Below are 17,313 nucleotides of genomic sequence, written 5' to 3'. Positions count from 1 at the left end.
CAGATGAAACTGGATGACGCATCCCCCCACAGTGCCGTGCGGACAGCCGCAGTGGCTACTGACTGTCAAGTGCCTCCCCTGTGCCCGGCACCGCGTTGGCGCTTTACCCGTACTGTTCCATTAAACACAGCTGCTGCATGGCCTCAGAGAGTCAGTGGGAGCCCTGAGAGTCTGGGGGACAGAGGAGGGATGTGAGGTAGACACTGAAGCCAAGTCTGATGAGGAGATGAGGCCTCGGGGCCAGCAGATGCAGAGGGAGAGGAGAGTCAGGGATGGGGAGCGACACTGGCAGTGGGAGGCTGTCATCCAGAGCACTGGTTCTCACCTGGGCTATGTGCCCCCAGGCGACAGGTGGAAATGTCTGGGGACACTTTTGGTTATCTACGCTGGTTTGACTAGGGGGTGCTACTGGCATCTAGTGGACTAGGGACACTGCTACACATCCTAAAATGCACAGAACAGCCCCCACAACTAAGAATCACTAGTCCAAAATGTCAGTAGTGCTGAGGTTAAGAAACCCTGACACCAAGCTGGATGCTGAGGCTCAGGCCCTGACACCGTTGGAGCCCAGAGGGGGCCCCCACCTCTGGAGGGAACAGGAGCCTGCTATGGAAGGAAGCCTCGAAGTTGCTCTACGGGTGATGGGTGGGGCCCAGGCCAGCAGGCAGGCTGGCACTGGGGTTTCACCATGGCTGTCCACCCAGCAGTGGGGCTCAGGATACAAAGCTGGTGGCCAGCCCTGCAAAGGCTGTTCCGGAGGAGCTGAGGCGGAAAGGCCCTTAGCACTGCTGGTGGCAGAGGCAAAGGATTTTGCCAGGCATGAGATGAGGGGGTGGGGATGGGGCCTTTCAGGTGTGCAGAAGCTCAGCCACTGAGATAGTAGGGCCTGTCCTCGGCCTATAGGGTGGGTTGTTCTTGGCATAGCAAGATGTCCTGGTCATCAAACATCAGGGCCCACAGGAATGCATGCATGTGTGTGACAGACAACAAAAGCCGGGGTGGCTGTTAGAGTCCCCGGCAAGTGAGGCTGGAACTAAAGGATCCCCCCCCTCACTTTCCCTGCCAAAAGCCATGTGAGAATGGAGCCAGGAAAGTGGACTCATGAAGAGCTGGTGGGAGTGGGGGAATGGGCCGTGGCAGGAGCCAGTCAGGGTCCTGCCCGAGCTCACCACGTGTAGACAGTGAGACCCATAGATAAGGATGCTCCAAGGGGCTGGAGGTAAGATTTCCCTGGTCAGTGCCTGAACTGCCAGCTACAGCAGATGAGCTCAGCCTGTCTCCAAGGAGACCCACTGCCTGTAGGTCTACCCCAGGAAACATGCCCAAACGGCCAGGCCCACGAAACTTGGCGTTTATAGTGGCTCTACTGGGCCTCTCCTCTCTCTGGTGCAGCCACATGCAGACAAAGGCTTGTGTGCTGAGGCCCGAAACTGCCACGCTCTCAGTCCTACAGTCTTTGGGGAGCAGTGTTCAGTCCATAGAGCACAGCATTTGGGATGGCTGAGGTGGGGGGAGGCAGGTCTCTGAGAAGGGTCATTTGAGCTGCTCCTCCCTTGGAGTGAACTCATCAGCCCCGTGCCTGTCAGACGCTCTGCCTGGAGCAGTGTTGGGTGGGGGCTGTGCTGTTTACAAATCCACTCCTCTCAGCCATTGGTGAGGTTCTCGGGCTCCTGGCCTCCCTATTCTGATGTTGTTCCTGAAGACAGGCCCCAGGTCAGTTCAACTGAGCCTGGACAAGCCAGACACCTGATGACAAGGCGGGGCTGGGGGTGGGGGGACTTCCCCATCCCATGCCTCCAACTCCTAGGAAGCACCTTCGGTTGTCTCTGAAGCACAATTTGCCCATCACAAATAGCTCCTCTGGTGCTTGACGGTCACCAAATGGGCTAGCAGCCTCTGGCCTCTCTGGAGCCACCCTGTGCCCTGACACACAGCAGCCCCTGGATAATAAGTGTGTGCTGCCTGACCACCTAATTCTCTCTGTCCTGAGGAAGTATGTCTGACCACACGGCCCTGAAGAGTGGGACGGGTCACTGCTATTACCCTGCCCCGTGTGATGGGTGGACAGTCAGATGACACCCCTCGAAGCAACACTAAGCACTTAGCGTGATGAAATCATCACAGCAATGAAGTCGCATCCACTTTCCTTTACAAATCCCCTGGGTAGAGACGGTTTAAGTTTTAATGACATCCATCTGTGCAGGAGGGCTAAGCGAAGAGACAGTGAGAATAGGAGGGGCTCCCAGGCCCCCACCCCCCAACCGGCACCGTGCACACCAGACCCAGCATGTTCTCAGGAAGGGGTGAGGTGGCCAGCTTTGGTTACCCTTGGGTTGTGCGCACAGCAGAGACCGGATACCCCAAATCAGTCCCATCCTCTCTGCTAGATACCTGGACTTCGGAAAAGCATACAATCCACTCAATCCCAGCAAGGAACGCCTGGAACACAGTAAGTGCTCACCCAAGGCAACAAACCCACAGGCGCTTACAGTTGAACACAAGGGTTCTGGCTGGTGACAGAGCACAGCTGGCTCCTCTGGGAAGGCCCCAGGCAAACCTGGCCAGAGAACAGGCTCACCTGGCCTGGTCCATTCCTGAGGCCTGACTGCCAGAGTGGTCCTGGAGCCCACCGTGCTGGGGCAGGCAGGAGGACATCCTAGAGGAATGCGGGGCCAGGTGTGCACACATTTACACACAAACGTGTGTGCCTACACGTGCACACACACACACACACACACACACACGCATATACAATGAGAAATCGGCTTGAAAGGCTCCAAACTCCCGTGGGGTTCTGGGCCTATGCAGCAGGACCTACGAGAGATACAAATGCTCCCAAGAGTGGCTACTTCCCCAAGGGCCTGAAAGGAAGGAAGGCAAAGTAGTAGCGGGTGCCAGGAGTCTGCCCAGTGGGAGCTGCTGCTGCTGCTGCCATCACTGCTGCAGAAAGAGGCGGGAAGGAGGAGAGACGGCCTGGTGTCTGCACGGAGGGCTCCGGGAGCATGCCCAGCAGGTGCAGCTCAGCTCCGTGGTGACAGGGGTCAGGCACTGCCCGAGTTCTTACCTCGCACATACAGGTTCGCAGGGGCCGAGTAGCGTGTGCCTGCTGAGTTGGTTGCCACACACTCGTACTTGCCTTGGTCCGACTCCTCACTGCTCTCAATCTGCAAGGCACCTGTAGGGACACAAAGGGAGAGGTCAGGCACAGCCCATGTCGAGTGTGGCCTGAATATGAGGAGGGTTTTTGATAGCAACCATGGCTTGTGTTGACCAGAAGTCGCAGTTCATCTGGGCCACACCCCAGTGCACGTGCTGCTTCCAGGAAGCTCCCCTGATAGGCTCAGTGGCCTCCTGGCTATGACCCGGGGTTGTGCTTAGAGCACAATCCCGTGCCACTCCACAGTCTGGTTAGGTCTGTCTTTGCTCTACCAGGGGCAGTACCCCAGCCCCCAACTCCACTAAGTGTCTACCGCACTCTCGCAGCCTCTTTGCCAGTGAACATCCCCATAACATTCTGACCCCACAGCCCCACCAGACAACGCAGAGCTAGGTGTGGGGATGGCCTGTAGACCGGAGGGCCTGAGACTCGCAAACATGCCATGCCCTCATCAGGCAAGAGCCTGAGAATCTGCCGCCCACCAGGAAGGAAGGGCCTTGCCCTGGGGGCCTGGTGCCCAGCAGCCTCTGCTCCCAGCACCCATCCTCCCCTCCCACTCTACCCCCACCCCGCCGGCCCCACCCATTCCGGCTCCTCTCCTCAGCCTGGTCCCGCTAAAGTGCTTCGACCCACCACGGCTCCTGCATAATTCAGAAGGCTAATGGAGGCTGTAGCTCCCACTCGGGCCAGTGCCCTGAGGGGCTGCTCTGGCCGCAGACGGACAGACAGGAGCCAGGATTAGGGGGCGGGCAGCAAAAGGACCCTTAGAGGGTGGAGGAAACCTGGGCTGGGGGCCAGTTCTGGCAGGTCCAGGTAAGGGAGCCCGAGGCGGAAGGGCAGGTGGGAGCACTTGGCTTGGCCTGCCCCCGGCCCCAGAGACAGACACTTGAAAAAAACTGCTTGTGAAAGCACACTGGGCAAGCTGTCTGTGACAGTCACACCCCCAGGCACAGGCAACACGCCCCTGCCCGAAACAATCCGACAGACAATTACACCCACACAGGACGGTCCAACGGACAGTTAATAACCCCCACAGGACAGCTGACAGAGAACCACCTCCTGCACGGAACAGCGGCCTGACCCTTACCGTCCCCACCCCTCCCAGGGCCCAGGCTGACTGACAATCACACCCACACAGGACACAGACAGAACCTGCCGGGCCCCACCTGACGGGACAGGAGGCAGAGGAAGAGCTCCGAGCCGTGCTCTCGCAGCCCAGGCCCAAGGGGAGGGCCTTTCCCCGCCTGGCGTTCCTCTTCCACCACCTAACCCAGGGAGGCAGGGGGGCTGTGAACACCCGGGGGGCTACAAGGTGGGGGTAAAGGGAGAGGGAAAGCCACCAATGTGGAAGGACGAAGAGCTGGCCTGTCTCTGTGGTCCTGGCCTCAGCTCTCCCCACTGGGCACCAGGGAGTGCCAGGGCCAAGTGCACATGCCAAATACCCATCTCCTCCAAGAACAGCCCTGATGGGCACCCAACAGGCCATGTTTATGGGATGGATGGACACTGTCACAGAAAATGTTCATTCAGGCAAGTAGGGGTCAGGCCTCTGACTGGTGGGGGCTGCCCTAAGTTCAGCTTGGTAGGGGGAAGGGAGACCTGGTGGCTGGTGCCACAGGCTGGGACCAGAAAGTAGTGCCTGGGTAGGATTTCTGCCTGTAGGAATAGAAGACTCTCCTGCAACCAGAGGCCAAGGCTGGTCAGGGGACCCAACACAGACCCTGTGACTATCTGTACACTGAACCCCCAGATCTGGAACCCACACCAAGACCTAGCAGAAGGGGCAGGAGAGTCAGCATGGGCTGAGTGGGCAGGTGGGGAGATGCGGAGGGATGCGGGTGAAGCGAGTCCTGTCCTCAGGGAGGCAGCTGCTCTGCATGGCCCCGTCTTCTATCCTGAGACCACCCTGGCCCTGAACTCTGAGGGTCCAGAGGTGCCCAAGGACACTGAGAGGGGTGGAGAGAAAATGATGTGAATGAAAACAGAAACCACCATTTTACAGACACTGTACAAATCCTCCCCCTCTCTTCTTCTCCTCATGACCCTGTGGGGTGGGTGGCCCTGCTCCAACTTAAAAAGGAGGAAACACTTCTGAGAGATGAATCGAGTTTCTGCAGATCATACAGGTGGTGAGTCAAACTTGAACCCGGATCTTTCTGAGTCCAGAGTCTGTGTTTTAACCTCCGGACTGCAGGGCCCTGCTACGTAAAGGCAGCCTGGCGGGACTCCAGGCAGACAGGTCAGGTGATCTAGGTAAGCATGAGCATGTTTATTTCCCTGTTGTCACCCAAGCACTTACAGGAAGTCTTCAGTGAATGTTCCTCCCAGTCCCTGCTGGGCTGAAGGGATTTAAGGGATGACTCTCAGTCCACTACAGCACAAAGCGAGGGGACTAAAGGGAAGGCCAAGTGATAATGTCCCCAAGAAAAAGGAGGCTCTGAGGAAGAAAAGCAAGGCCTGGCCATGCTCCTCAACCTCACGGGAAGATCCTCCATCCACAGCAGCCTGGGGACAGGCTGAGTTTCACTGCGGGAACCAGCAGGGTCCCTACTCTGGGTGGGCCTGGAAGGCCTGGGCAGCAGGGCTCGCCCATCCCAGGCGGGGCTCGGCAAGTTATCTCCACAGCTCAGACTTGCAATGAATGAGTCCACAGGAGGGGATGACGCAGAGTGGATGTGTGTGGTGGCCGGTGGTACTGGGGGCTGGAGCTGGAGATGAGGAGGCTGGAGAGGTCGGTATGGGGATGGGGAGGTGACGGACTGGACGGGATGAAGTGGAGGTGACGGCAGTGGCGTGGCGTGGCGTGATGCACGGACAGCATTCTTACCTCTGATTGGTGAACCACCTGGCGAGGTAATTTGAATGCAAATAAGATCAGAGAGAAGCATTAGTACAAAAGGAAGGAAAGCCACACAAAGCCAAATCAGATAAAATAAAACATGAGGAAGGGCCTTAGATATGTGGAGAAACTGAGGCCTGAGTTAGGCCAACGCAGGTGACGTGTGACCGAGTGCTAGGAAGAGCCAGGCTGAGTGTGCGTGAAGCTGTGTCCCAGGCCACTGGCACTGCTGGGGCGGGAGTAGGGTGCTGGGAACCAGGAAGGTGAGACAGGGTCCTGCAGACCCACTGGCTGGGGCCACCAGAGTGGGAAGGTGAAGGAAAAGAGGTAGCAACCCCACCCACAGGGCCAACCAAATCCCACAGGTGGGTAAGATTCCAAAATAAGGCACTTACCAAAACAAAGCAGGGCATTAAAGCAGACAGGGAGAGGTTAAAGGGAGGGCTTGCCAGGGGCTAACACCAGACCAGGTCTCCCACAACAAACAGCACAGTCTGCAGCGGAGGCGGCGGCACGTGGTCAATTCACAACCTCTGGCAGACTCCCTATAAAGCCCACTCAACTCTGCTAAACGAGGTCTACTGAGCTTCCCCTTGGCCTGACTGGCAAGCGGCAGAGGCCAGTGTCCACCTGTGCCTGTTCAGCACCTCATAACCCTGGGGGTCGGCAGCCCAGAGGGCCAGGTGCTCATCCCCAAATCCAGGTCTATTATGAGGTCTGAGCAGGTTCCTTTCCCAACCTCCTCTGAGGCTCAGGCCCCCTGTGTAACCACCGCCTTACCCAAAGGAGTGAGGAGGCCACGGGTGGGCCCAGACCCAGTTCTATCTACCCCCTTCTGGGGAGTGGCAAGTGTGCAGGGAGACCAACCCTGATCACTGTCTCGTTGAACTTGACACCACCACCTGGAGGAATTCTCCATCTCTACGTACAAATGAGGAAACAGAGGATGAGAAGCATGCGGGGACTTGCCCAAAGCCCAAGGTCACAGAGACTCTAAGCAAGGTGGCAGGAATGGACCAGGCTCATCCAGCCCACAGCTTCCCACTGGCCGAGGCTGCCAGTCCTGCGCTGCAGAAGCTGGGGAGGAGGCCCAGGGGCCTGGCGGTGTGTGAGGGGTGTGTGGAGAATCTGGGAAGCAGCAGCACGATGATTCTTCAAGTGTGATCTGGAACTTTTAGGGGTCCCTGAGACCCTTCCAGGAGGCCCACAAGGTCAAAATTATTTCCATTGTACCACAAAATTATTTGCCTTATTGTCTCCCACCAACATGAAGTGGAGTTTTCCAGAGGATCCATGACACTTGACACCACCATAGGCCAGATGCAGAAGCAGGTATGAGAAGCCTTCTGCTAAGCCCCAAATTAAAAAGGTTTATAAAAATATAAAAGTGCTTTTCCTCTCACTAAATTTTTTTGTTTTAAAAAATACAATTATTTTTCATTTTCAAATGTTATTTATGTTATATGTAATGGTTTTTTAATTATTTTTAAATGGATTAATAGATAGTTAAAATCTACTCAGCCTTAATATCTCATCGATACGCAAAACACACACAAACAAAAACTCTTTGAGGTCCTCTGGTATTTACAATTAGAGGTCGTGAGACCAAAAAGCTGACAGCAGCTGATCTCCTCCTGCAGTCTAGGCCGGGGCCTAGGGAGCGGGCGGTGGTGGCAGTACACATGGTCATCTCTGGCCCTCTCAGAACAGTCATTCACCCACAAAACTGAGAAGAATTTGCCTTTTCGATTTTACAAGATGGGTGTGGGGGACTGTGGGGACCCAGGAGTCAGCATCCCCAGGGGTGTGACTGTGCCCGAGAAGTGCCCAGAAGCTCAGGGCCAAAGGGAGACTGTGACCATACACTGACAGCATGCCCTCCTGGTAGACCGGCTGATGGAGCAGAGTGGGGTAGGCCGGCTCTTCCAGTCAGACCTGGGGCCAGCAAGCTGTGTCGGGGGCTGCAGGCCCTCTGTGTCCCACCTGCTGAGGCCAGTTGCCCTCCTCCCACAGCCAGATGCTCCCATCTCTTCTTGAGACCCCTGAGTCTTGGCTCAGGTGTGCTGGGGGGCAGAAGAGACTGCTCCCTGGATGAGCACATGGATACAGTGAGTTAGGCTGTCCCCTGCCATGCCAAGGATGACAGTTCACAAACTCAGGCCACAGCAGGAGCACAGGAAGCCTCCTCAAGGCCCTGTGCAGGCTGGGCAGAGATTACAGGCCCATGGCTCCTCTCAGGACCCCGCAGCAGCTTTGAGCCGCACTTGCAGGTCAGCCCCTGCTGACTGCATGACACTGCCTGCTCATAACTCCATTTCCACTCTCTCCAGGCTTGTTCCTGTTCCTGTTGGGCCTGCCTTGGTCTCAAGTTCAAATTCTCCAGGAGGCTGTTGTGGCAGCATGTCACGTCATGGCAGTGAGGAAAGGGCCTGCCAGGCAGAGCTCACAGCTGGGCAGCACACGCTGCCAGCTGCCTCCTGTCCAGCTCCTGCTCCGGGGGCCATGCCCTAGTTAGACATGCTATGGCTCAGTCACAGATGCCAGAGGAGTTCTGAGTCCTGGGGTCTGGAGAGGCTGGCGCTGTGCAGCTCGGAAGCCCCGGTGGGGTCCAGCTGCTCCTCAGGCCCCCAGGTTTGGCGTATGTGATACTAGAAGGCCCTGGCATGACCGCACAGGGGAGCTCCCAGGCCCAGAGTCTCCATGTGTGACCCCAAGTGACCCCCTTAACTCAGCTATGAAGTGGGCACAATAATGACAGTCTGTCCTATTTCACGGGATTGCAGGAGAATCAGCTGCAAGAAAAGGCAGAAAAGCACTTTGTAAACTGTCGGCGACGCGTAAACTGTGAAGGTCCCTGTAAATAGCCAAGTGCTCGGGGGCCTAAGTCCACTCCATGAAAGGCTGCCCTGCAAATGTGCGTGGGATAGCCTCAGAAGCCTTCTAAATGGTAATGGATAGGGCCGCTACTGGGGCCCAGTAGGCACGGTCAGGCAGGGATTGGAGAGAGGATCCTATTCTTATTGCAGAGAGGGGGATGGCTGAGGTCCCTTAGGTGCCATCTGGCTCCATCCCAGGAGCTGGACCCTAGGCCCATGACCCTTAGGTCACAGCTTTCAGGTGGCAAGAAAGGTCAAAGAGGTCTTCCTTGGACCTGGGAAGCAGGAAGAGGAGTGGACATTAGTACAGACATGATCTGCAGGGACAAGTCCCAAAGGTCAAGTTCATGAAATCATTCAGTTCGGCAAGGGCTCAGCGAGACCTGTCCTACAGCTGGGCTTGTGCTGGGCTTGGGAAGAGGAGCGCCAGCCTAGGAAAGCAGAACTGGAGCCATATGGTGACAACGTAAAGCAGGATGAGTGCTGAAGAAGTAGCCAGAGATGGAGAAGGGTGGAGGCTTCCAAGTGAAGGAGCCAGAGGCAAGTGGAAGGCCAGGAGGCGGGGAAGGATGGGCAAGGATGTGTCATGTGGCTCAGTGTGAGTGGGGGAGTGGCAGGAAGTAGGAAAAGCTCTGTCTATGGAGCCCTTACCAAAGGCCAGCAGTAAACTCAAGCTCCAAATGCCATTGTCTCACCCTTTCCTATAACTCCTTTGCAAAGATGAGGAAACTGACACTCAAAGAAGTTACATAACTGACACCAGAGAGCCACTAAGTGGTGCAGCCAAGACACAATGAGATAAAGCTGGAGACGTGGGCAGGGGATGATCAAGAAGGGCTCCACACACCTTGTTCGGGAGCAAGCACTTGACCAGGTAGGCAAGGGGACACCACTGAGGAGACTGGAGCATGGGAGGGACACAAGCAGAAAACTGACAGCTGCTGGGGGACAGATTCTTGGGGAGAGCCTGGAGGCAGGGAGAACAGTGTTTGGTGCCCAGGATAGGACCAAGGCAGGGGAAGGACAGAAGGGGACCGATATGAGAGCCACATGGGTGACAAATCAAAAGGACTTGGTTCCTTATTGGAGTAGGAGTTGGGGTGTCTCCCAGGTTTCAGGCTGGAGGGGCAGCCATTCAACAAGAGAGGGTCAGCCAGAGAAGGGCATGACTGCTTGGGAAGAAGGTCATCATTCACCCTGGTCAGGGTGACAGCCAGAAGGCAGATCGATTTCTGGGGCTAGAGCTCAGGCAGGATGTTTGGGCTGCAGAAACCGAAGCAGGAGCTGCAGGTGAGGAGATGGCAGCTGGGGCTCTAGGAGGGGGTGAGCTCGCCCAGGGCAAGGCTGTGCCTGTGGGGCAATGGCAGGCTCCCACAGAAGAGGAAAGACAGGAGAGGCAGAGCCCTGGAAGGCCAGGGAGAAGTGGGAGGGTCGAGGAGGAGGGAGGAATGTCGGCTGCCACCGAGAGGACAAGGATGAGGCCTGAGCAGCATCCAGTGCAGTGATGGGCAGGAAAGGGTGGCACAGAGCCGGGCACACAGCAAGTGCTACATAAATACTAGATGAACGAAGGCATGCACGAGCCTTCCCAGAACTGCTGCCAGACAGTCTATGCCGTTCCAGGGAGGCGTCCGGCCTGCGGGGAGCACCGTCTGGCTGCTTGGGGAGCTGCCGGGGGGAACTGTGAGGAAACGCAGGGGAGCAGACCGTGCCGGCTGCTGTGCAGCGCTGGGCAGCGGCCACAAACACTGCCGGACCGTTTCCTGCCTTGATTATGGCTGTTTTAATTAACTGCGCTACAGCTGCCTCCATCTTGTTGAGTTTTAATTAAATTAAATGAGCTAACACTTCGTGGGTTGTCTCAGGCGGCTGTGGTTGGGGCCGGAATTCTGCCCTGCTGGGCGGCTCCTTTCCCCCTCCTGCTTCTGGGCACCGAGGGGGTGTCTGCCTGGCAGGAGTTGCTGTAGAGGGGCTGGCACCCCAGGAAGAGGCAGGGTACCTCTGAAGCCTCCAGGATCCAGAAAGGAGCAAGAGTCCTGTCCTCCTTTTCAGTGTTGCTATCACAGCAGACAGCGCTGGCCATGCTGCCGGAGGCCCACCATCCCATCGCTAGCTGGAGGGTTTCTGGAGCAAGGTCTGTCGGTCCAGGCCGTGCTGGCAGCAGATGCAGGATGCAGCCAAGCTGATTCCGAGCCTCCTTTCCCACAAAAACTGAATCAATTATCCTGGCGGGAGCCTCACGGGCAGATCGATCAACGGGGCGACGCCTCCCACCAGGTCACGATAGCATCCTTGTGCCCAGGGCTTCCAGCTGGCTCAACTGACACATCCAGAGGAGACAGGTGGCTGAGGGACAGCAGCAAGTCCCCCTGGCTCCAGACCCCTGAGGTCCAGCCTTTTGAAGCCTGATGAATTAGGCATCTTTGGCCTCTTGCCCCAGCTAAGCCCTGCCATCTGAAGAAGCAAAGAGAAGCATCATCCGGGCCTGGGGTGGGGTGCATCAGGCTGGGGTGCAGGGAAGGAGGAGGATGAACATCCACAGAGCACCTTCACAAAGTCCGCCATGCTGGGCGTGTCACATGTGCTTCAAGGAGCAGGACTGGCTCAAAGTCTGGAGTGAGACAATCTTGGGAAGCTAGTGGCACAGTTGACAACAAGCTCTTGCCACCATTCTCTTCCCTGAGCTGGACTGGCCTGTAGTAAGATCCAGCCCACCCCTCAGGGTCCCTCTGCTTAGCCCTGGAGGGTCAGCCCCAGGCACCCAGGCCCAAGAGGGTAAGCTGTACTGGGATCCAGAAAGACGCCTTTTTTGAGGTCTGCTCAGCCCCTTGACCCCTACTCTATGCTCACCTGAACGCAGCTGCTTGATGCGGCCATTGCTCGTGGCAGGGTCCACAGGGAGGAAGTCCTTAAACCAAGAAATCTCAGGGTCTGGATTTCCACCCGCGGCACACAGCATGGTGGCCGTACGTGCCTTCTCCACCACCTTCAGCTGAGGCCCCATGTCGATGGAAGGGAACCCGGGGGGCAGCTGTTCCTCTGCAGACAAAAAGGAGATATGTGCATTAGGGCTGGCCTTGCCTGCTCACTGGGACCCCTCTGTGGGTAACTTTCCCTGACTCCCAGGTGGGCTGGGGCCCTCAAGACTCTTCCCCTACCCGTCCCTGACTTCTAAGCACATGAGAAATCAAGGTCCTGCGTCCCTCTGGCACAGCCACGGGCTGCAGTGGGGCCCACCCCTGCCCTGTCAGGGAGTTTCCAGGTCTGAGAAGCAGCACTTCAGACTGAAGGCGTCAGCATTTATCTCTCTAGGCCCCAAGGAGGAGGAGGAGGAGGATCGATTCTCTGCTGGCCACAGCAGAAAGAGCTGCAGGGACGCTGGGCGGCAGGGGGCGGGGCAGGGGGCATCAGCCTTCAGCTCCGCCAGATGGCAGAGCCCCAGGTCACAGTCTAGGTTCTAGCCCTGGCCTTGGGCACCCCTTGCCCTTCTAACTTGGTCCTGACTGCAACCTATTCTCTTGCAGTCTTGACCCTGAGCCTTCTCCCTCAGCCAGGTCTGACCCAGGGAGCCACAGTTAGGCCTGGGGACCATGTCTAAGCATGCAGAGGCTAAGGAGATAAAAAACCTCTGAAAACATTAAAAGTTGGTGCAGAGAAGCAAAACTTCTCCCAGGCTGCCTTCTCCAGCTTGCCAAGGGCTGGCAGCTCACGGAGGAGTCACTTCCACAGAGCAAGAGGCATAGATGTCAGCAGCACAACCCACCCCCCACTGCACATGGACTGCCGCATCAGCCCCGAGGGACTGTGGGGCAAAGCAGTCCACTTCCCACCCCCTGGAAGTACGAGGAGCCGAGAAGACAGGCTCTGGACCAGTGTAGACCAAGCGGGACTCCCATCTCCACCACAAATCAGCCCTAGGGCCTGGTTCCTCACTCCCCTTCTCTGTGTGTCTGCTTTTACCTACACACAGTGTCCAAGGGCCCACTTTGTAAAGCCTTCATGAGGGCCACATCTGGTAATGCACACAAGGCATTGGGTGCGTCTGACACAGAATGCATACCCAATGAACACGCTGACATCATTATAACTTGTAAAAGCTGAGCCACTGTGCAGACAGGTCTGGGCTCCCTTTCCCACCCTGGGCTGGTGAGAGGCCCTCCCCACTGGGACCAAACCACCAAGTGTTTTTGAGGACTCAGCAGTGTGGCTGTCAGGCACATCCAATGGGACAAGGGGAACGTGTGTCCTTTGTACTTCTCCTGGCGGTGAAGCTGGACTCCATAGTGGGGGAGATCAGGAGAACAGCTCCATACCTCCCTCCTGCAAGCCTGGCAGGAGATGGGGGTGTGGGAACGTGATGAAGGAAAAGACACATGGCACCCTCAGAGGGAACGCTGGCAGAGCTGGTCCTCCCTGGAGACTCTCAGAGACCCCGGGAAGTGATGGGGGGGGGCAGGTAGGAGAAGAAGCTGGAGGAGCCCCAACAGGCAGGTCAAGATACCCCTCAACCTGCTGCCAAACCCCAGGGGGAGCTCCCAAGGCTTTAGCTACAAAAGACATCCCCAAGGACCTGTGGCCCATCAGAAGGGGCCTCTGGCTGGGGCGCAGTAGGGCTTGCAGTGTGGCCTTGCCTCCCCAGCCTTTCCTGGGAGCTGGCTGTACACTTCCCCCCCTGTAGCCCTGTAAATCCCAGATGTAAGCCGTGTCTCCTTGGCTACAAGTATGATCCCACAGTGTCCTTTCAGCTTTAATTTTTAAAAGGAAAATGTTAAACAGTGGCAAGAAAAGGGAAGGAGGATGGCAATGGAGAGGACTTGGGATGCACCAAGCAAGGGAATAGCTTCCTCTGGCCCTACTGCTACTTGTTCTCATAGGAAGACCCACTGCTGTGAGACTCTCAGGGCTCCCAGAGCCATCCTGGCTCCCAGTCTAGCTCTTCCCAGACCTCACTCCTAGCTGCTCACCTCTGGGGGCAGGTGGCCAGGGGCTGCCAGAGCCAGGGCCCAGGAGTCAACCAGCCTCCACCTCTACCCGCAAGGTACTAATCAAGGAGAAGGCAGGAAGCACAAATATATGCAGGCCTGTGTCCTGGAATCTACTCTGAATTCCTTACATGGGGAAGGTCTTTGGGATTTACGCCAAATTAAGGACAATTAATTTTCCTCCCTCAATTATCACATCCTCAATGGCTCTGTCCTTGGCTCAGCTCATTCCTCAGGCACCGCCGCCAGGGCCTACAAGCAGCTATGTGTGAAGAGCTGTCCATAAAACAGCAGGACCCAAAATCCAGTCCCCTGTGCCAACTACGCTTCGAGGCAGCACTAGGAAGGCTGCCACTCTGCCACCTCCAGGAGGGGAAGCGGGCCTTACAGGAGGACTCCAGCCCCTCAGGAGTGACCTACTGCCGCCTCTTCCTTCTCTTTCACCTGGGAGCCTTTGGCACATCCAAACACAGCCAAGCACAGCAGCCCTCTACTAATGCTTGCCTTGTCCGACCTGGCCGAGAGCTACGCATCCTGGCATAAACTGCCCCATCCACCAGACTGGCACACTTACCACCTCACCCCCAAGTACCTACAGGAGCTGGGTGCACCGCACCTGAACAGCTCAGGCTAAGGACCAGGCAAACTCCTCAGGCTGGTATCACGTGATCACTCCAAACCCAACAACTGGCAACACTGAGGGAGGCCAAATTTCATTTATGGAGCATTTACTACATTCCAGGTGCTGTGTTAAAATGTTTTACAAAATGACAATCTTCACCAAATCCCTATGAGGTGTGTGAACAAACAGGGGCTTAGAGAGATCTAGAATCTGCCCAAGGTCACACAGCTAAATCAGAGGCGGGGCTGGGATGGGCAGTAGGATCCCAGCCCCATTGCTCTAGACCAGCAGGAAACCCCATGCCTTACAAGAAGGGAGGAGGGAGGTGAAGGGCCTCCCTGGGGAGCCACCCCTCCCCCAATACCACGCCTCAGCTCCTCAGCTTCGGTAGCTCCACTGCAGACCCCTTGCCTACACACTGTGGCGATTTTTTATCTATGGCAAAGTGAACTCCAGCGTCCCCCACACGTGGACACCTGTGGGCACACCCAGGCCACAACACCGCGATGCACTGGTCACACAGAATGCCCTAGAAACACACCCTGCGGGCGAAGGGGCTGCAGGAGCCTGAGGGGAGGAAGGGCCCCTCCCCCCTCCAGGCCACCCGGTAACCATGGCGACTGCAGAGAGGCAGGCGCCGCGGCAGAAGGGCTGCGTGCGCCCGCCCGTGTGGTGTCCGTGAGGGAGCGCGCATCCGCGGTCCAACCCGGCGCCGCCCTTCCCGCCTCCGCCTGGGTGGAGCGGCTGCGCCCCCTCCCAGGACAGGGCTCCCCAACTCCACGGAACCTTCCCCCTGGGGTTTCCGGCTCCGCCGCCACGCCGCCGCCCCCCACCAGGTGCCCAGTACAGTGCAGGAAGGGCCCACACCTGACTCTGCAGCCTCAGCGCTGGGCATCTGCAGTGTCTCCGGGACCCGGCCCTCCACCCTCTGATAAAGAGGGTCCCCTGGACAGAAAGAGAAGCTCACGGGGGCTTGAGGGATTTCGGAGGGCCCTGGGAGCCCAAGTCTCTGCAAGTCTCTGCACCAGTTTGGGGATTCTGCCTGGACGCAATAGGTAGCATGCACACACATTCCCGGAGGGCTGCCCTCCCCGCGCAGGTTTGTGTACATGAATGGCTCCTGCGCCCCACTGTGCTGGCCTTAGCTCCTGTAGCAAGGAGACCTGGCCCCTTCCACGGAGAGGTTCCCTTGCCCCATGGGCAGAAGATGACAAGCGGGGGGGGGGGGGGGGGATTGGGGGGATGGGGTGGAGTCTAAGGCTCAGAGACTGGGGTGAGAGCTTGGCTGAGGTTCCACAGCTCACCAGCTAGTCTGGTGGCTTCCTAGAGGGAGATTCTAGAATAGGAAACACTTGAGCATGCCAGACCAAAAGCTTTCTGCGGGGGAGGGGAAAAGCGCCTGAGTAAAAGCTGTGGGGAGAGTGGAGGGAGTCTGGAGGTGAGACTGGTGGGAGCTGGGCCATGTGCTGGCCTGATAGATGAGGCTAGGGTTGGGGTGGAGGCTGCTGAGGGCCCCATCAAAGCACACACAGGTCTCTTTGTGCAGCTCAGCCTGGGATGCCCGAGGCACCGTCTGGGCCAGAGGGAGGGGGCTGCATCAGGGAAGCTGACAGATGGAGACGCGTCACAGGGTCCTGGGGCAGGCAGTACCGTCTGTCATCGCGACCTTCTCACCCGTGTTTACCCAGCTTCACGGCATCTCTGTGCACATGCAGGCACACACCCGCGCGCACACAGGCTCCCTGGTGTGGCTCCATCTGTGATCCTGACCGCCTCCCCTAGGCATGAGTGTTGGGCCTGGCCTCACCCTGTCCTGAACACACAGACAGACACCTTAGAAACACACACAGCCACAGACCCACAGAGATATAGATGGAGAAAGAGACAGGTGCAAAAATAGAAACCCACATGTGCATGTGGAGGGGCACCTGCAGTGACAAGCACCTGTGGAAAGTCTGATGCAAGCAGATCCAGAGGCAGTGCATGCAGAGACACGGAACACGGATGTGGAGACATACATAGTCAGAGATACATGTATGCTGAGACATGCACCTGGAGGCACATGCAGGAACAGAGACACATGAAGGAGCCTCATGGGTGGTGAGGCTGCTGGTTCCCTTGCCCTTCAGCCCCTCCAGGGAAGCCAAGGTACCTCCAGCAGCTGCATCCTCAGCAGAGTCAGGGCCAAGATACCCCCTAGCAAGTCAGAAGGCTTCCCTAGACCTGCAAGCTCCCACACTCTCCCAGAGAGCCTAGCCCCACCCCCAGGCTTCCAGGCAGTAAGTAGGGGGGCCTAGGGAGCCTTGGGCCCATCTCCCTTCGCAGCTTTCTGTCTCGATTTTCAGCTGCTTTTCCAAGAGTAAACTCCCACCTCTTCCAGCACTCAGATTTCATCAAACTTGGCATCTTAAAAGCCTGTTTTGTTTTTAAATCTGAGCTGTTTGGGCCTGTTGGCAGCCACGGTCTCCCCCTCCCAGTAATCTCCCCGTCCCTCGGGCTTCCCCGGAACCCCCCATCGCCCTACTCAACCTGGTTGGTGAGGCCTCCCTGCCACACACCCCAAGTAGATCCGGGGCCAACCCCTGGGCACACACCCGACCCATACTCTGATTCTGGACTCTGGCCCACACTGGACTCTCCTTCTGGGGTTACCCCACTTCAGTCCTACTCCAGGGAGATTCTTTCATCCATTTACCCCTGAGGTTCAGGCCCTGCTGCCAGTGGCTGCAGACCACTGACAGCCTCCCTCTCACTTCTCAGCCACTGCAGCCCAGCTGCCACACCACTGCCACCCAGACGCGCTCACCAAGGCCAATGGTGACTCCATGGAGCTTAGT

General features: G+C 57.4%; 1 protein-coding gene across 6 annotated transcripts in view; it reads right to left on the bottom strand.

Moving 5' to 3' along the window:
* Positions 1–17,313, bottom strand: part of PTPRF (protein tyrosine phosphatase receptor type F) — an 85,200-nt gene that overhangs the window by 37,744 nt on the left and 30,143 nt on the right. For 4 of the 6 annotated variants that reach the window (XM_069479810.1, XM_069479811.1, XM_069479813.1 and 1 more), the window contains exons 6-7: positions 11,723–11,911; positions 3,065–3,175 (exon numbers count right to left, since the gene is read on the bottom strand). In XM_069479810.1, coding sequence (XP_069335911.1) covers positions 3,065–3,175; positions 11,723–11,911 — 300 coding nt within the window. Of the gene's footprint in view, positions 1–3,064; positions 3,176–5,984; positions 6,003–11,722; positions 11,912–17,313 lie in introns of all 6 variants that reach the window. The other 2 variants (XM_069479808.1, XM_069479812.1) reach the window with 1 other exon arrangement.

Source organism: Eulemur rufifrons, chromosome 8 (assembly GCF_041146395.1).
Source record: "Eulemur rufifrons isolate Redbay chromosome 8, OSU_ERuf_1, whole genome shotgun sequence".
NCBI classification, from domain to species: Eukaryota; Metazoa; Chordata; class Mammalia; order Primates; family Lemuridae; genus Eulemur; species Eulemur rufifrons.
This window is presented reverse-complemented; position numbering and strand designations above follow the sequence as displayed.